Source organism: Ceratina calcarata, unplaced genomic scaffold, assembly GCF_001652005.2.
Source record: "Ceratina calcarata isolate Rehan_Ccalc_2016 unplaced genomic scaffold, ASM165200v1 scaffold125, whole genome shotgun sequence".
In the NCBI taxonomy this organism is placed as follows: Eukaryota; Metazoa; Arthropoda; class Insecta; order Hymenoptera; family Apidae; genus Ceratina; species Ceratina calcarata.
This window is the reverse complement of record NW_017133515.1, coordinates 304,952-325,015: the sequence shown is the minus strand read 5'-3', so window position 1 is coordinate 325,015 and position 20,064 is coordinate 304,952. Positions and strand designations below refer to the sequence as shown.

The 20,064-nt window shown below is 40.3% G+C and overlaps 2 protein-coding genes across 11 annotated transcripts in view; both read right to left on the bottom strand.

Annotated features, from left to right (window-relative positions):
• Positions 1-13,863, bottom strand: part of LOC108627227 (trehalase) — a 22,229-nt gene extending 8,366 nt beyond the window's left edge. For 2 of the 8 annotated variants that reach the window (XM_018028365.2, XM_018028394.2), the window contains exons 1-3: positions 13,436-13,863; positions 12,361-12,496; positions 1,697-1,783 (exon numbers count right to left, since the gene is read on the bottom strand). In XM_018028365.2, coding sequence (XP_017883854.1) covers positions 1,697-1,783; positions 12,361-12,494 — 221 coding nt within the window. In that variant the 5' untranslated portion in view covers positions 12,495-12,496; positions 13,436-13,863. Of the gene's footprint in view, positions 1-1,178; positions 1,784-2,445; positions 2,640-2,660; positions 2,933-8,092; positions 8,266-9,868; positions 9,971-12,360; positions 12,497-13,435 lie in introns of those variants that run through there. The other 6 variants (XM_026815482.1, XM_026815489.1, XM_026815473.1 and 3 more) reach the window with 6 other exon arrangements.
• Positions 13,864-14,049: 186 nt separating this feature from the next.
• Positions 14,050-19,744, bottom strand: LOC108627296 (histone lysine demethylase PHF8). Of its 3 annotated transcripts, none has more exons than XM_018028492.2 (13): positions 19,512-19,744; positions 19,059-19,144; positions 18,706-18,984; positions 18,455-18,596; positions 17,915-18,364; positions 17,654-17,855; positions 16,809-17,581; positions 16,682-16,735; positions 16,236-16,429; positions 15,948-16,150; positions 15,698-15,745; positions 15,208-15,391; positions 14,050-15,100 (listed from the first exon to the last, which is right to left on the bottom strand). In XM_018028492.2, exons 1-13 carry the CDS (start codon positions 19,607-19,609, stop codon positions 15,021-15,023), a joined length of 2,793 nt encoding a protein of 930 aa, XP_017883981.1. In that variant the 5' UTR covers positions 19,610-19,744; the 3' UTR covers positions 14,050-15,020. The 3 variants fall into 3 exon arrangements, with proteins under 3 accessions (XP_017883981.1, XP_026671265.1, XP_017883997.1); XM_026815464.1 differs by having other exon boundaries at positions 16,236-16,420; positions 19,512-19,743; XM_018028508.2 differs by lacking the exon at positions 15,698-15,745 and having other exon boundaries at positions 19,512-19,743.
• Positions 19,745-20,064: the final 320 nt, after the last annotated feature.

The following is a 20,064-nucleotide window of genomic DNA, read 5'->3' as shown; positions in this document are numbered from 1 at the left end:
TTTAATTATAGGAAATGCGTTTTTCTAAGGTACATAAACTTTTGGGATTGACTGTAGCCAATACATCCTTAATGCGTTTCTCGAATGTTTCATCGTCGCTGCGCCGTAGAGATAACCGAATTGTTGCGGGTTACGGGTTGCGGGAATTGGCATATCGTATCACGCGGACTAAAGTATTCGCGCGCGTGCTTTCCACTTCGTGCTCTGCGCGTCCCTAACACCCTCTCCCCTCCCCTCCCCCCCGGAAGTAAGACCGTGATTTCAACGTATGGTCTTCGGAATGATATAATATCTTTCTCATTCTTTGGCGACACCGCCTCGGCCTTATCGGCGACCCCGCCTCGCGATCCGGCTGAACGAACTTTTGTTTGATGCAGTGGACGCGTAAGGTCACGCTTATCGTGCTCGCGGAACATGTTCATTTAGAATTGAAAGGATACTACTTTCCGCTCGAGGTACGCATCGTGCATACGTATCTCGACTAGTTGATCGCTGGAACTCTGGTTTTTCTCCTGACCGGGGAATCTGGGAAACAGGCGGATGTGCATCTTGAGATGTCCGTTCGTCCACTGGTTCGGTTATTGGCAGCGAATGGGAAGAGGAAGACGGGAAAGACGATGGATCGAAGACATTGGCAGCCGATCGGAGATCTATTTCCGAGCGTAAAAAGATTGCCCGAATGCGTCGCCGCGCGTGTTCGTTCCGAAACGGAAAGAATCGTGACGATTTCAAATAAGCGTCACGCGACGCGATCACGCGAGCCGATCAGACGTTCGCGCCTCATCTGCGAGCTTCTCGAGAATCGTTTGACGCCGTTGATCAACGGTTGAGTCGTCGTCGTCGTCGTCGTCGTCGCCGCAAACGGCGATGGCCACCAACCATCACGATAATTCTGCGTTTTAATGGCCGGATTCCGCGAGTCATCCGATTGCGTAACGCCGCGATGTACGGCTACTACGCGCGTGGATGGCCCGGCGGAAACTCGGTGCTCGGAATTTCAGCTGCCGTCTACGTACACTGGACGCAAAAGGACTTGCTGGAAAAAAGTGCAGCGATTCGAGGCATGGGACGAGGAAAAGGAGAAAAACGTGAGAGTACTTGGAGATCGAGATACGCTCGACGGCGCGACTACTTCGGCGATCCTTACGCATTAAATTCTCTATCGATGGTGTACTTACCTTGAACACGGAGGCGGCTTCGCGAAGCTTGCCTTGTCCGCGCTAGCGTAACATCGAAGAACGACGAGGAACGTGAGGAACGCAGAATTCGGTAGGATTTTCATCGAAACGTACTGCATGGACCTCGATGCCATTTCTTTTTAAACGCCTTCGGCGACCCCTCGATAGGATCGCCCTTCTCCCTTTTCCAAGCTCTTTTTCTTATTTATCTCTCTCTTCCCCACTGTCTATTTCTCTTTTGCTCGTTTTTCTTTCGCTCTTCTTTTCGCCTTTCTCCCCCCGCCCCTTTGTTTCTCACTCCCTCTCCCTCTTACCTCCTTTCTCTTATCTTTCTCTCAGTTTCGAGCTCTGAAAACTCTCGCCTGCCTTCCGTACGTTCTCTCTAACGTTCGCTTTTCTCTAATGTTCGGGAGGTATTTGACTTTCGAGTTCTTTCGTTTGCTTTCGACAATCGCTTGCGAATGTGCTAGTAACGTGGAAAGGACGAGACGCGAGACGATATTTAGAGCTTTTCTTACTTTTTGGTGATCGGTCGTGGCTGTGGACCTTCCGTCTTTCGTAGCCTGCGAGGCGGTCTCAGCTCCAATGACAAGGCCGCATCTTCCCTGAAACAATAAACGATTACACGATTAGCTCACCAGTCTTCCCATTCCTCGAGGGTTTTCACTATGACTACGTCAGTGGCGAACGTGAGCGGAGGATGAAAAACAGGAAGACAAAGTCAGAAGAAGCGAAACGATCGGAATAGGACGATATGAAGAGATGCGGGGAGAGATCGCGCATTCTATTCGCGACTTTGAATGGAGGCGAGTGCTTAAAGTAACGACATAGCTTAAAAATAGACGAGAGCCTATAAAGCCGGCTCGGCTCGTGACCACCGACACCTATTCGTATACAACCGCTGAACGCTTCCGCTCGCCGAGACTGCCACAACGATTAACGATCCAGTTGCTCCTCTCCGTGAATCGAATCGATTGACGATACCTGGTTACGCGATGATTAGTTACGCGAGAAACGCTCATTACGGCGAGTAGGGAAATTTCCGCGGTCGCAAGGTCAATCGGGAGTGATAAATCGTGAATCGGGCAACGTCGACGAGAATCACCAGTAATGATTTATCAGTACTCTCACGGCCAGCCGTTCACTCCTGTTAATGGATCCGATTGAAATTGCTCAGGAATTAGTGCGAACCATTCGACGGTGAACGAGGCGCCACCAACGCAACTATACAAACGTCGAGGTCGTAACTCGCATGCGACTGACGTACGAGTTCGAAACACTGAGACTGCATAAATCCATATTTGTACCGAACGATTATCAGTTATTTTTCGGTACAAAATTGCGATGCGATCCTTCAACTTCTAACGACGGTGCATTGCTCCCCTTCGTTTCTCTCTCTCTCTATTAAGTAGTGTCGACGATCCTTGAATATTTGCTACCGTTTATACGATAGCTCGCGGGGACGAATGCATAAACGCTTACCCGCAAACTTGACCGAAACGGTATTCGGCAACACGACACGGCCCGACGCGAAGACTTGGTCAGCAAAACTTGGACGAAGACGAACAACGATGGATGGATGTAAATATGAGTACGAATGGAAATACGTTCGGATGGATTGGAGCGAGGAACGAAAGGAATCGTGAAAAGTTCGCAGTCGACTGATCCGATCTTCGACGTGGCGGTGGTAGATATGTGGGGAATGTCCGGGAAGGTGCGCACGATAAGAGACACGGCGCGCGACTAAGTCAGTCGAAGAAGCACGCGGCCACTTTATGCACGCGCGAGGATACCTCTAAGCAATGTATGTAATATAGAATCGAGCCGAGCCTCCGCCGTCATCGATCGCGATTGGGTCTCACGCGAGACTCGAACGTATTCTCACACTTCTCGCTTCTTCCGAGTATCGTGGAATTCATCATAATTTCATCATTGCATATGAAGCCTTATCGTTATCAACCGCTTTAGTTTCGCTTTGTTCGGAGGTCTCTTGGGAGATCAAAGTATTTATCGCCGGAGAGAAACGAAACGAATAAAGCTACAATCAAATCTGAGAACTGCAACGCATTTGTAATAATACATCTGATTTAATTGATGCATTTTTGCTTAAAATTATTATTATTAGTTTAATACTTTTTTATCAATTAAATCTTTTACTTCTCCTATACTGGTTGTTGAATTAATTAATTAAATCACGGAAAGTAATGATAATAATTTTAGACGAAAATTTCAAAAAGTGTCTTCTGCTTAAAACGCGAATTGAAATCGTATAATCGTAGAAGTAAAAAAAGGAAGTCGAACGCGTCGCCAATTATCGAAGATGAACGAACGGATTCGGGCAGCGGGGCTAGAAATTGCGCGCTAGCCAGATCTCGTTGAAACGAACAACAATTTGATTGCTCGCGTACGTGCGGCGATGCTGCGCGTGTCTCGTTGATCATCGCCTTTAGAAAATCGCCCCTCGACTTCTAAAAGCAACCTGCACGTGAACGCACGGTCACAATAATCTCTCGCGCAACGAAAATAGTAACGGGCTGGAACCGACGCCGGAACTTGCTGGGGTAAAGGCTAAACGGACGACCAAGGAAGGCGAGTCGAATGAAGAGCACGGGCAATTGCGCGCAAAGAAAGCTTCGGACGCAACGATCGCGACACGCCGCGATCGAATTAACGTTCCTCTGACCACAATCATTCTATTGGTTATTTTTAGTCGGAAATAGGTCAGAGCAAAGGGAGAACGATATCGAGATGCAAATGACGCGTCCCGGAGTCTTTAACGTCGACGATGGCAAGAAAAAAAAAATGGAATAAATGTTCGCCTCTCGTGGGCGGTACAAAAATGTGGCTATGTAAAAAAAAATATGTATCGCACGGACGACAAAGCGGAAGGTCACGGTGACAATAAGTCGGGCATAATTGCCGATCGTTGCGGCCGAATACGAAAAGGAACGAGGTATTAATTGTCGTTCGCGTAATAAGCCTGCTACTATTAGATAACTTAGGAACGCGCGTTCCGATTAAATGTTGCGATGCAGCTGCACACCTGTCGCAGGATGCGTGCATGTGCACAAGAACGTGCATTTAGATCAGTTAGTTAGAAAACAATTAACGGCATTGTTTGCTTCGTTTTCTCTTTATTATTACGACTATAACAAAGACTATCGGGTGAACGTGCGTGTCCAATTAAACATTCGTATGGCCTTGACGATCCTGCGGAGAATTTGTAATGAACCTTGAAGATTGCGTACACGCGCGGGACGCGTATCAGTCGATTATCTGTTTCGCGCATTCGTTGACGCGATTGCTTCAAATTTTTATGAGAGGAGGGAGGTTGGAAAAAGCACGAAATCGCCTGAGACGTCCAAACAATTTTTACGTTCTTTACCTGCGTTAAAAAAACGCAGGTAGCACGAGCGATGAGGTGCTTCCATCTTTTAGCGCAAAAATATAACGCGAGATACGGTACCATTAATAGTAATAGCGGGCAATGATGATTGTGGTCGATAACGTATCAGGACGGGACGTCTGTCGGTAATGCAACGTTTTTCTACAATGATAAGATAACGAACCGCAAGCTTACGCAATGAAAAAGAAAGGATTCGATTCCTTGAACGTAGTGCAAAATTTGTAGGGCGTGTTACCCGATTGATTACGTGTGTGAGTATCTGAAAATTCGGACACCCGAGTCTCGGGTAAAGCCGAATAGAATCCCGAAAGATTGACTAGGACTAGAATTTATAATCATTTTATTTTCATTCACAGTTTATTCTCAGTCAAGCAGTCAGCGACTGCTTGTTGCATATGTACGTGTTTCGTGATACATGATTGATAAAAATTTAAGATATATTTTTAAACATTTTATTTCATTATTAATTAACACTTTTTACAATATTATTGAAATAAGCCTACCACAGTGACCGAAGACGTGTATAATCGGCATCAAATGACTATCGAATTCAGTTTTGAGTCTCAAATCAAATTCGGCTCCTGAAATTACGGGTGCAAGTTTATGTGCTCGAGAAACTTTCGGAATCCTGAAAAATATTCCCAATTCGAGACCTACTGGAATTTTCGAATACCCTAGATCAATTAGTGGATTCATAAGTGGACGAGAGAGCGAGAGGGTGAAAGTTAAGCGTAACAAAACGCAAAGCAAACAGGTTCTTAGAATCGTGAATCGGCTTCTCGAAATTGAGATCAAGACACATCACGTGTCTTCGATGCGTGCGCTTCGTCACGTTCGTACTCCATCCTCGATGCGCGTTACATCCAACAGGTAGTTCATATAAAAGTTTCGTTCATCGCCGAATATCGAATATCTCAGTCCCGCAATTCTGTCCCATTCAGAGTGAATGAAACTGTTATAGTGCTACTTTTGTATGTGCATGCCACGCGCCTCAACTGATAGGCGTCTCTCTAGTATTGAGATATTGCCTCTCGTCATTCGAGTTTGACTCTAATCTAATCAGTTATCAATTTACAAAATTTACAACTCCTGACACTATTCTTTCTTTAGTTTTTCTCACTTTAATGTAGCTCCGTTTCACTAAAATCTATAAAAATACATGATTCTAAGTGCCCCTTTGCAAACATTCAAACATACGCCATCACTTTAACTAATAGCTAGAACGACCTAAACAGTGTCTAAATTTATGTCGATACGTACGAATATTTCGATGGCTACATGGAAAATTTTTATCGTTATTACGACTCGTTCGTCGATAAAGACTAATCACGTTAATTCTGATATCCCGGGGCCGATTCACGGGGAAGGAACAAAATAATAAAGCACAATTGCACGGGTCCTCAATTATTTCATTGCACATTGACGTCAGGTTACGCGTTACACAGTCGGCCAATCATTCTTCGCGGTGCGGCGAGCCCCTCGCAAAAACCGCGTACGGATATATTACATACGTACTTAGGTACGTATAATTTCCTCACGATTTTCATAGTCCGACTGCATCGGAGCTCGATAGAAAATTTAACCTTTCTCAAGAACGACTGCAATTTCCTGCCCACTTTCCTCCTGCTCGAACGATTTTCAATTATCCTTTGATTTCCTGTGCTTATTAATATAAGGCCTTCTAATAATTATTTATTCGCTTCTTCTACGTCCGTAGACTACTGTGTAAGAATATGTTTACTGTCCTACATACGAATTCGTGTTACCTGAAATATGCAACGTGGGCGTTCGTCACGTCGCGTCAAAATCGTACAAAGTAGTTTTGTTGCGTCATGGCAATCAAAATAGCTTGATTCTTTACTGGGTAGATGTCTGAAGCTTCGTCACGACCGTGGAACTGATACCGTCTCTGAGACACGTGAGATATCGATATAGTAAATCCGTTAGCGCAAACAAATTGAACAACGAGGTGCAATGGTTAACCGCGATACGTCAGAAACAATTTTTACAAAGTTACTTGCTTACGCATACGCTTGAAATGGACGATGAAGAACGACAAAAATGCGTAAGAACTTACAATGGACTCTATTAGCCAGCGTGTTCAACGAATAAGAAAATTATAGAGCTCCGAATTGGAATGAAAAAGTGTAGACGAGGAGAGAGGACAGTGTAACTGGGTGTTAAAATACCTGAGCGGGCAAATGCGTCACGTACATGTGCGACCCGCTCAAGATCAAGCCCCTTGCTTGATGACCGGCTGAACCAATCACCAGTCGACTTGAAACCAACGCCTACATGATTCAACCAATAGCGGAATCATCTATTCGAAGGCTCGTTCTTCGCACGCATTCGCTTTCTCTAATATACAAGTAGACTTTAGTCTCTACAATTAATCGCTGAACGTAGTTCGCGTCTGCACGTTTTAAATTACACGACATATGAGTACAGAATACGCGTGCGTAGACAAACAAGGTGCGTCGTCGCAGAAATTTCGGAATGATTTCTCATATTTCAACGTGTCCTTCGAAGCATCCATGGCAAACGCTAACTGTTTTTGACCCACTACATTCTGCTTTTAGATTTGTTTACTCGTATTCATATACGAAAACAAAACTTATTAACCGTTGAACTATCAAACCAGTAAAAATGAGTAGCTTTGAATGCAGAAATGCATGTATAAGGAGAATTCGGTAATTCCAGTGTTAATGCAGCATGAGAATGATTCAAATCTGATAGGAATCGTTGGAGATGTTCACATTTTCCTATGATTCATAGGGGAAATCGCGAATCTTTTGTACAAAACAATTTTACAACGCTACAAAGCGAAATCTAATAATATCATTAGGTCGACCCTCTAACTTACTTTGAAATCAATCCTGGCAACTTCTCAATTGTGACATTGCCATTCTAACATTATAACCGCCGTTACTTAAGACAACATATGAATTCTCATTTAGATCGACAGACAATTGAATTCCTAACCGATTGCGATTATCTACCCTCCACGATAAAAAAATGTAAAATGAATATCTACTGTTCTTTTTCCTCATTCGCGTATAATTCACCTTGCTAATTGCACGACCGTTGAAACGTATGATTCAATGTCACTCGGTCAGCGAACAACCGGGTAAAATGTAAGACAGCTAACACTAAACTAGCGCTCACCTTTCCCCTTTGGTTTCTAATGTATGCGAAAATAAAAAGATAATGGCGTGTCACGTGCAAATGCTTTATTCTTAGTTTTCAAAGTTAATACGTAGTCACGTGCAAATGCTTTATTCTTAGTTTTCAAAGTTACTTGACCGCGTACATTTAAAAATAAATTCGAATATAGTAGATAGATCGATTAAAATCATGGTGCACAGAGGAATCTTATACAATATTTCCAGAGCGGGGTTTGGATTGAAGACAGGATTGCGCGATTCCGTTTGCGAACCCCTGCGACACGTGTCGTTGAGTAACGTAGGTGTGAAAGATTAGCAATTGTTTTTACGAAAAGTAAACATACCTTTTGCAGGCTTGCCACTAGAAAAGAAAGGTAGCATCAGCACGCACTAATAAACTCACTCGCCCCGTTCGGTTACTCTTATAATAAATATCGAAACGAACGAAACGTACAATCTTGAAAGCGCAAGCACTCGACAATACGAGTTACGACCAGCGGAATAGTACGGGCATTACGCGTATATTTACTTAGATACTTAGAAAAATGTATGTATGTACGTGTAATGTACAATCACATGCACGAGCGATGACGAAATTAATCGACTCGTTGCAGAGAAGCGAAAACGTGATCACCGTGTCGCGTTACGTGTGTAACTGACCGAGAATATCCAATCCAACCAAAGCAGAGCTCCATCGCACAGATGCCCCCTCCCACTCTATTGGCATTCTTTCTTTCTCACTTTCCTTCTCTTCTTTTTGACCTTTCCTACCCTCTCTCTTTTCTTTACTTCGTGATCGACTGCTCTTTTCCCTCTTCAATATTTGCCCAATCGTTTGTATTCAATGTCAGTTTTTTGGTAGAGAAAGTACATCATCGTAATTGTCTCTACCATGTGTTCGTAGCGCTTCGAACTTGAACGAAGCGCGCAATTTTTTTTCATGCAAATCGCAGAGATACATATTAAGTACTTGGTTAATTATCAATTCGGAGGAAAAAAATTGTATTAAGAAAGAACGAACGGAACTTGACGAGTTTCCCCCAACAAGCCTTCATTTCTTATTTAAATCTTTCCATTGATGGCTCAAACTCGATCTAGGCTCACACACAACCCGGTATGAACTGGTTTGTATCGACGCACGCGCAATATGCACGGGCGCGCATGTGTTTGCACCGCAACGGAGCGATCGCAGCTAGACTAGACGACTTTGCGCGAAGTTAAACGGAAAACATCGAAAACAAACCACGTGCCCACAATGCGAATCATTCACTAATTTTATCCCGGCCATAAACGAACAATATTTCCACATTTTTCACTGGGAACGTAGTATCCGCTTGGTACATTAAACATGCGAAAGAATTGCAACACATTCAGATTTAATTCCGATATCTATCGTCAACGTCGCAATATTTTTCCATCGTCGGACAGAATGTTAATTGCGACAGTATAAGTACCGATTTACCGATTTTTTTGCTTATATTATATCTTACAATGTTTTTGTGCGACAGATCAGATGAATTCGTTGAGTAGGGAGACGTGGCAAAAGCTAAAGCAAGACTTCCTTCACTCCGTCTATGAATCGATTCTTAAAGAGTAAGTTTTCCACTGTGGCACGTACTTACAGTTAGTACGTATCTGATTTCGATTCGAGGCGCCAAACGAATCGAAGGAATCACGTGCCTGATGTGCCGTTTGAACGTTTTTCTTAGCACAATCGAGTGTTTTGTCCGAACAAAGCATTGGAATACCTGCCGGCTGAGATCTTTTAATAACGCGACTCGAATGATTATACCGATCAAACTTAGTTAGCGGTGGTACAAACATATCGTTGTTTCCGCTCCAGTACGAAGGAATGTCTTTCAGAAATATTATACATACAACTCGAGGACAATGACGATCGATATTTTTCGCTAAAGACTCGCAAGACTCGAGGATTCGACAAACTCCAAGTGTTATCTACCAACCGGTGATAAAACAAATCGTACACAATTACAGAATAACTCCAAATAATTCTAAAATCGTAGAAAAAAACATCAAATTTCGTAAACATGTGATTAATTTAAAAAAAAAGATTCTACGAAAATGTAAAATAAATTTGTAATATTGTAATTAAGACCTACCATTCGAACGATCCTCTGGCTCGTTTTAGAAGCGTCCTTAACCCCGATACTCTTTTACCGAAGAAAAAAATCTTGAAGAAGTCAAAGACACACACACGATAAACGTCAACTTTAAGTCACCGACAACCGTTGTCACTGTTTTTCACAAAATAGCATTCGGTAGTATTTTCGATTGCATGCAATACAGAAACCAGTGTACAAAATATTATTTCAGTGCACAATGCGTCTGAAATTCTTGCTGTGATAGCATTAAATATCCCATGGCAGCGAGTTATTCTTGGAGGTTAGGTACACTCGCGTGTCACGACTGTACTTTTTAACTAAATGTAATAAATAATAAACAATTAATCGTACAATGGACAAACACTGAAAATGTCGAGTGTCGAAAAAATATTGTTACTGTAGAGATTGGACCGAAACGTGAGTCGTCTACGGTGTACAGCACGGAGAAGTACAACTCTCTCTCCTCTCTCTGCTCGGACAAAAGCCAGAAAGAGTGCGCAACCTTCAGATCTACGAGACGAAACGAAACGAAACGAAACGAAACGAAACGAAACGAAACGAGACGAGACGAGACGAGACGATACGAAGCGAATGCCACGAACTCCAAACGCTCACTGACGCATCATCGTCAATCGAGCCTACTTTTATACCCTTCTATCGATATATTTCTCCGGTAATTATGTAATTCCGTACACTATCTGTCGTAATCGTGCTTTTTTATAATATTAGAAATATTTTCAAAGATTCTTAGAATTAGAGCATTCCTGTTTATTTTTCTATTAACTTACGGTTTATCCTGTTTTCAAATTTTATTAATAATTAATAAATGATTTGAGCACTTGACGTGAGGAATGTATATACAAAAGTCAATGAAAATCTTTTTATAAATTTTCCTTATCGTATCCTCAGGAAATTTGTGTTTAATTCTAATAGTCCAAGAGCTCGGAGCCAAAAAGTCTCTGAAATGACAAAAGCTATTTCTTTGACAGTCAATTACAGTACTGATGTACATGAATATGCTCTGGTCGGTCAAGCAGCCATTAGGACAGGTGCCCTAGGTGCGCCGTCAAACATGTCGCGATTACCAAGTGCACGAAATGAAGTTACAAAAGCTGAAAATTTTTGTGCAGGTTAAAAATAATTATCGTAGTCGGTTAGTTGTGCGTTAGGACGGGGGTGGTCGGTCAGGCCCGGAGTGTGCATGAAAAAATAATAAGGTGCAACTCATTTACAAAATCTAAAAAAATTCTGCAGTTCCTGCAAAAAATATTGCAGTTCTCAATATACCTGCTTCTCTTAAAACCAAAATATTACAATATATAATAAACAAATTAATAATACATGGCGTAATTAACTCCTATCTGTTTTATATTCGTTCTCCATTCTCTGTTCCAACGAATCGAAAACGTTCAATGATAGATGATAATTTCAATTAACGTCGGTTCTCATAATTGTCATTGTTCAATTGAACCGATCCGGTGGATGGAGAAAAATAAATTGAAGCACAAAGAGTTTAAAGTTTAAACGGTTGGAGTTTTGACGTGAGCGATTTCGCATGATTCAGCGGTCGACCGATTTTCCTAATGCGATGCGATTATTACGATCTCATCACATGATCTAATGTAATGTTACAAGCTTGTTGATGTTAAAAATTATTTACACGCAACGTCTCTTTTTCGGTCAGCATCCAGAGGATAACGTATTAGGTCCAATTTTGTTCCCGTTTATATTTCTCTCTCGTATACAAACATGAACAAAAACCATACAATCCTCGTGGACTGTTACTCTGCTTTTAGCGGAGAGCACGAAATTTTTCCACGATCAAATGATTCGATCAATTGGCCGGGTCAACGAGAGCGGAGAATTACTCGCGAAGTGCGTTGACACGGTCCAGAGCTGTCCACGCGTATACGCGCGATCTCATATACGATATACGTTTATTTACATACAAACGTCTGCTCCGTGGTCTGCTCGTATGTAAAAGCGAGGTTGAAGTGTGATCAACTAGCGTCAAATCGTTTAACAATCATTTAATATGTACGTGTATTGAACCTTGGACCGAAAGATAAAGAAAGTTATTCTCGTAACGTCTACTATCTGTTAGACTTCGAGTAATTAATTCGTGTTACAGTCTGATTAAATACAACATAGGTATTAGCTGCATGCTACCTGTCTAAGAATCTTTGCTTCTACGCGAACTTGTATCTATAAACACATGCTCAAAGACAAAAAGAGAAATTAATAATAAATTTATATAAAACTATGCATATAGATTATATAGACGATAGGGTCGATCCCGTTTCAATTCGAAGAACAATAGCAGTAAAGATTATTTCATTGTAAACAATGACAAAAGTAGATTGGCGAACCGATAAAATGCGCTAGCGACGCGGACGTATGTAACCAGTTGACCACGTATTGAGCTTGATGGGAGACGACGAGGTATGTAGGCATCTATGTAGGTACAATTGTACGATTCGCGGACTTACCCGGTTCCAATGAGTTGATATCGATCAAGTTTATCACCGATTGACCCACGATGACGACGCAATTGGTAGCCTTGATTGGTGCGCTGCCCGCTGCAACTGAGGCAACGGCGAGCTCCTTGCCAAACAATCAGCATCACTGGACAATAAAAACCAACGACACTTGGATTTTATACTTCTTCCCAGGCATTCTTCCGGAACTTCGGAGATTTACTCTATTCGTACCGTATGTATCTACCGATGAGGAGATAAAAAGAAGTGAACTAACGGTAAGTGAATCGCGTGGGGTCAAGTCGACATGTATTGGACATTAATATAGAAGTTTTGTTTCGTTTTCGCATTGTGGGATATGATCGTCGACGAGATATGCGCCCAGCAATGTTTTAATCAACTTCTGCACGAATTTCATTACGAACGCACTTCATTTAATACTTGTTGCCATTCGTTGTAATTCGTAATCGAATAATTTCATTCTATAGCCATAGGAATGTTCGTGCTGGTTCATTCGAATAAAATTCGCGAAATTATATGTATTATGCGCATGTGTATTGTCGTACATTTGAGTTGAGTGTAATGCCGAATATTCCAGAGTAAAATACGAACCCTCGTGATGAATTTATTTTAAGTTCGAGCCAACACGTGTAGAAGTAAATATAATATATAGATATTGCTGCATAGCTATATAGGAAGCTACACGTGCCACGATCACGGCCACGACTATAAGTTCATTAACAATAACTTCCACGTTCCGAAGATACAATGTATCAACTTCAATGACATTCTTATGACGTGTTACAGTGCCAAATGTGGTGTTTGCACTTTACATCGTCAGTATACCTCTGTTATATTTTAAATACATAAATACTGTTGCGATAGAAATAAAAAGATCGAGAGATCATGACACATGACACACGCGCGCATCCACTCTGATTATAAGTATTTCGAATATCGGACACTCGTAATCTAATTCAAAGTTTTTGTAATGAATTTCTTAAGTACAACGTAATTAAACGCACGAGCTATTATAGTGGCTCTTCGCCACTCATTTAAAAGAAATACGTATAAGTATTTTACTTACCTCGTAAATGTCAGGTACATGCGATGGCGTCTTGAATATTCCACGCGATTAGCAGCAAGAGCTTCACACTTTTGTCTTATCGATTGTTATTCACTGTTGCACGATTGTTTCACAATTACGATATATATACACGCACTTGTGCGAATTAAAAACATTCGAAATTCTATTAGAGAAATTTCAGAGAAAATGGGAGGGAAGATTGAATACCTGGGATTGAACACGAATACGTTTCGAATAAAATCGGATTTGAACTGTAAAAATACGTGTCATACGCGTACGTTGGGTCAACAAACGTTTTCGCGAAGCGTGGCTAAAATTAACGAAAATCAAGTTAATACCGAGCTCCCGAAATGTGTATCTCTTTAGATGCAATTGGTTGCGACCACTTTCGACATACGATCGAATCAGACTGAATACCTACGTGAACAGATATTTAGTAGTACCAACCACATGTACTCAACGATCGTGAACATAGCTGTCAATAATACCAATTGACAATTAACTTTACTTACCTCAGATGCGAAATATGGAATCTTTACTTAATTATTTATTTAGGGTAGTTCGAATTGCGAACGTTGCGAAGTACGTACGATATAATAATAATCAATAACAAATGATAGATTACTGTAAAATGTATATTACTTATGTATATAATTGATGTCAGCTAACGCTTAAAGATTACGCGTTACGCATGATTGTATGTTTGTACATTTTCGTCATTCTTATAGTCAGTTATACGTGATGTAAATATGAAAGAAAGTTACATATTTGGTAGAAATAAAGGTGAATGATATCGAATCATTTGTAAAGTACATTAAGCATTCCTATGTTTCGTTTACTTTCATTAATATACTCATGTTGTACATATAAGAAAAATTGATTTTAACTACCAAATAAGTAATACGTAGTTAAAGAGACATAATTTAACAATGCTTCGTTTTTACACTTATGATAATGATTTTCCCTACCAATTGTTACAAAATAAATGTTTTTCATGATATTCCATACAGGATGTTTACTTATAGGAGTGCAGAAACAGAAAAGAGTGTTCTGCGGACAAAAACGAAGACCAAGAATGTTTGCAGTTCCATTTGTTAGTCATAAAAGATTAAAAGTTGTCCCTCATACTAGAGTAATGGAGCGTCAAACACAGTTGTTCTGTTCTCGTTCCTCATTTTATCTCAGTTTATAGATCACTCTATTTTATTAGTGCCCTCGCGTAAATAAAGACAGGCAGATAAGTAAACACCTTGTATATGCACATACAGTTAAAGAAACATGTAGAAAACGATCACTATTACGTAAAGGACGTTTCACCTAAAAAGTCAAGTATTAAAGCGTACAATACGTAGTTTTAAAATTAAATACTGCAATAATAAATATAAATATGATTGCAAATTTCGAAATGAAAACTATGACAGATTGTTCGATCTCATGTGAAAAGTGGATACGCTGTCTGAACGACTCGAGTATATTTACACAGTAATGTACACCTATTACATGATTTTTATACACAGATGAAGAATGTGATGCGACGTATAGTTTGTTCCGTTTATGATTCCTTACCTAATATAGTACCGCGGCTCTAGTGCATCATTTTATGAAGCTTTAGAATTTTTCCTAAACGCTGCTTAGCCGTTTTCATTCCTTTCTTTGGCTTTCGTTCTGAAAATTAAATCCCAGATACAGAATTCATTGAGCAAAGATATAAGAGATAAAAGCGTACGATATAAAGAATATGTAATAACTGAAAAATATCAACTGGATATTACCAACTGGAACTGGAGCTGCCAGTTTCGCTTTAACATCTTTCAGCCTGTTTGGGCTAGTTAAGATCGAACCGAATCCAATATTCGTTTTTACGGTATTTTCCGAAGACGTAGTCGACGCACCACTCGATGACGTCACAGGCGGACTCTTCTGCTTTTTCTTATTGTATGTCCGTTTAGTTGTACTCTATTGCGTTACACCAAGTATAACTAGATTAATTCACTCGTAAGTGAAACAAATATGAACAGAAAAATCATAAGCTACAGATAAATTACGTGAGGAAATTAATGTTGTACCACAAGATTCGGAAATGTACAAACCGAACTACTCTAGTAACCTGCACATTGTTGGAATACAAAATACGTTTGTACGTTTCGTCGATGTCACGACACTTAAATAGAATACGACGATATTTTACCATATTCAAAATTACATGCGACACGAGCACGCGAAGTATGAAACGAAAAGTGAAGCCATAACATGTCTGCCTACCAATTTCTTCTTGAAGCCCTTATCCATGTTGCTATCCAGATAATCGTCCTATGCGTTACGTGTATGCAAGAAAGAAACAATTATGGAAATGCGAATGAACGTGAACATGGAGATGTATGATAACGACAGGTAAATTACGTTAGACAAATAAAACGTGACATAAAAACGAGCATACGAGATTAACGGGAGGAAAATAAATAAATCCGATAAGTGAAACGTTAAACAAGTCAACTTGTGCTCAAGCACATACCGATTGTTTCGCACGTTTAGCTGCTGCTGCTTCAAGACCTTTCTCGACAGACGTTTTCTTTACACCTTCTCGAGCTGGACGATTCGTCTTTGGTAAAAGTGGCCCGACTCTGGCTTTCGGATTCCACGCCTCATCTATTTGACTTTTCGCTTTAGGTTTAAAAATGTAATCTTCATCGTCCGAAGCATCGAGAGCTGGATAAACTGTAAAGATTACGAGAAAAGAAAAACGTATATGCAAGAAATTCTAGTGAAATAATAATCATGATTTTATTAGGATTGAACATACTAAAATCATCGTCTTGATGAACTTTATCGATATTTTCTATCGATTGTTCATCATCCTCGTCCTCTGCAGTGCGTCGCGTTTTACTAGCCTTCGTAGATTTCGATGTATTATTGGAGGTGGTTGAATAACATTGTTCGCTGAATGACAACATCCCAGCAATTGCCTCCCGCGTAGATGGTGATGCCCTGCCAGAACTGGTTATTGTCAATTTATAAATACATAGGACACCAAAAACATAAAACTTAACAGCATCGCACACTATTCAAAGATTAATGGTAATATATATTCGCCGTACTTTCTCTCTTCGACATTACATAAACGGATAAATAATAAAGAAAAACAGGTAACAGGCAAAATGAGTTTAAGCAGGCTCAACAACGAACTGCACTAAGATTAAACATGCTTCTTCAAACAAACGTAGCAAAAATAAGTGCCGGTTGTCTTACCCGGTAGACGGTGGCATAGGTTGATTGTAACTGTGCGGCATCAGGGACGTCGTCCTACAATCGAGTTAACAATTAAAATATCAAATGATCGGTACAAGTTGGAGACTTAAAATCGTTCAATACCTACGTCACATCTAATCTTTGAGCACCGTTTCCCAAAGTGTATACTGAAGCTTTCAATAATTCTTCTATACCGTTCTTTGGTACATCGTTCAAAACGTCAACGTCTCCGTCATAATCACGCTTCAATCGTTTCTGCGCGTTTCCTTTAGGAGCTCTCTTCCGTTTCGGCGATTCATCGATGGTGAATCGACCGTAATCGCTTTCGTTGCTACCATCGTGAAAATCATATATGGAAGTCTGTTTCCAAGTCAACTCCTTCGGCGGCCCAAGTGGACGTTTCGAAGTTACAGTACCATCGTTTATGTTGTCGTGAGTACTCCTCACGACTTCGTTGTTGCCCAGTTTAAATCTGATCACAGTCGGGCTTTGCTTCCCTGGTTTTGCCAATCGCTTATTGCTAATCGCAGGGATCGAACTTCCTTTCTCTTCTAACGCTGATTTTTGACTATCGGAATACGGATACATGATTGGTTTCGGTAAAGTTAACTTTAACGGCGGTCTACCGGACGACGGAGATTCGATGATAGTGGATTCTGCTTTACTGGTTTCCTTCAATGTTGCTTTGAAAGGATTATTGGCCATTTTATCGGCAACGTCGTAATCCACAAAATCTTTGTTCAGTGGTTTCTTTTTCTTTCGCTTACTTTCTCGTTCTGGTTTCGGGGGATTTAAAGATATCAAATATCTTTCCGCGTGCCGAATTTCTTTGCTAAAATCTTTCAACAATTTTTGACTGTTTATATTATCCGGTATTTGACTCCTGCTGATCATATTATACTGAAACAGAAATACATTCTAGAATGACCATGCATATCAGATACGAACGGTCGAACGAAAAGGTCTGCTCACATCCTTGTCTGTGTTCCACTGTTTCAAAATACTGAGCAACGCTTTCACACCGTGCAAAAGGTACGTCGGACACTTCTTTCCCTCGTTATTTAATTCCTTCAATTCTTTTAACAATTTTTTTGCTGCGAACCAATTTACCGTTTCGAAGCCGGGATATTGAAATTTGGTAGGAGTTTTCATTTTTCTCTCCAATTCGTATATTCTGCAATGAATTAATTAAGCGTACCGGGGGAAGCGTGCGTTGCATTGGTACATACTTACTGAATTTGCATTGGAATGTTAAGACTATGTACAAAGTTTCCGCCGAAAACCAAAGAATCAACAGGAGTCAATACGGCATGAATCCAACCCGTTGGGATCATCATAGTTTGGCCCTGTTTCAAAATGCATTTGTAACACGCATCGGCTTGATCTCCGAAGAAAGTTTCGCTCTGGGTCGAGCTGCACATCCAATGCTGATACAGTTGCAAATTCGCTGGTGTAGGCTTGATTAGATAAAACACCTTCTCTCCGCGCAGTACGTGATACCAGACGGACGTGCCACCGAAATCGATGTGAAAATCTGTGAAACTGTCTTTGACTCCCATTAGGCAATACTTTTGTACTTCAGGACGTTTTATGTCGCTATCCTCGGGCCAATCGCGCGGCCAAACACTATTAACCCAGTCGAGCTTACGCGCGATGTATGGTGCTTCGACCATTGGTGAAAGACTGCAACGTTTATTTGTCAATATATACATATACATACTCCCTAGAAATATTCAAAGCCAATATGTGGCAAGGCAATTAATATTGATATACCCAGTATTTGTAAATTCAAGACTAATCACATTAAGAACTCTTGTTCTACAAGGGGAATTGTAATATTCGACAAAGTCTCTTAATTTCATTCTGATATTACTTTGTCTTGTAACATCAATTACATCCATGTCTCGATCCCCACCTAAAAATACAAAGAAGAAATGAAGAACAAGCATACGTCTAATTTTATTTTGAATAAACATTTGAACCAGTGGTACTGTTACAAAAATGTACATGATATACTTTAATACCTATATAACTTTCTATGTCGTAAACACTGAAATTTGGAGGTGGAACGGTCATGTCAAGTCCATCCTTTCCATCTATTATGATGGGAGCTTCGAATCCATTAGTTTGTAGATATTGAAGAGTCAACTGCTGTCCCCTGATATGTTTAACGACTTCGTCAGCTTTTGGAAAATGCCTAGATTTTAATTCTCTTATGAAAACAGGTGTGCCAGTCTGAACTGGTTTCGCATCGGCATCAGGTTCAGAGTAATCGTGTCTATGCCAGTTCAATCTTACTTTCACTAAACAATTGTTTTTTATTCAATGTTATTGAACAAATTGTGAAAAACAAATTCCTTTTTATGCTTGTACTCACTGAGAGATGGCCCGCACATTGTTTCACAACGTGGACAATGATATTTGTCAAGATCTATGGACATATACTCCTTTATGGATACACACCTGACAGTCGAGAAAAATATGATAATTCTTTTAACATTTTTTTAGATCACACTCGCGGATACTCTTATTACTTAATACTTTATTATGAGATTGACGCAATTTATATTTGATCGAACAGAAGAAAACGCAGATATTCGTTTTATCAGGATAGGTTATGTAAGTATCAACAAAACCTATGCCTTTCCCGCAAAAGCATTATTTTCACTTAATAATGTACGAATAAAAGTTATCGGGAAGCATCATGAAAATTATAATTTAATGGTACAGAGCACAGCTGAAAGTTTGTTTTCTATGTTCGACTTATTGTCAGACAAAGTATCGCAGATTTGAACTGTTGTTTTTAATCGTCTAAATTTCAAATCCTTACCCTCCATGATACCATTCTTTGCAAACGTCACATTGTATCATGAACTGCTCGAAATCGTACGGGCGGCCACATAAACAATATGTAACAGGTAACTCCATTTTCCGCGAATATTAGCGTCAAATACAAACTAACGTTTCCGCGTCGTTAACATCGAAATGATGTAGTATAGTGGTAACTATAGTAGCTGCGGTCAGGGGAGCCAAGCGCCCTGAATGAGAACGATGAAAAACATTTCATAGCGCCGCCTGTTCATTCAATACCACCGAGGAGAGATTACTCGGTGATATTATCATCGTTATACTTGATTCGAGATTAGTACTTCGGAAAGAGAATGACTATCATTTTCAAATTTTGTCACACTTGTATTACTTTATTTTCATTAGTGCACACCATATTTTGTATTTGAAGTAAGAATAAAAGTAATTGGCATGTAATACTTTAATGCATATCAATAATTAATTGAAATTAGTCTCTGAATTGTTGTTATATCTATAAAACAGCGTACTTCGTTATGTATATTGTAAACACAGAATCTTCAATGTTCAGTTCATGA

Excerpts from the sequence above, each read along its gene's own strand:
- LOC108627296 (XM_018028492.2), bottom strand. The coding sequence starts at position 19,609 with ATGGAGTTACCTGTTACATATTGTTTATGTGGCCGCCCGTACGATTTC. Across the intron at positions 18,597-18,705 it reads CGACATAGAAAGTTATATAG|GTGGGGATCGAGACATGGAT; the intron begins GTATTAAAGTAT and ends TTGTATTTTTAG. Across the intron at positions 15,101-15,207 it reads GGCAGCTCCAGTTCCAGTTG|AACGAAAGCCAAAGAAAGGA; the intron begins GTAATATCCAGT and ends TTTAATTTTCAG.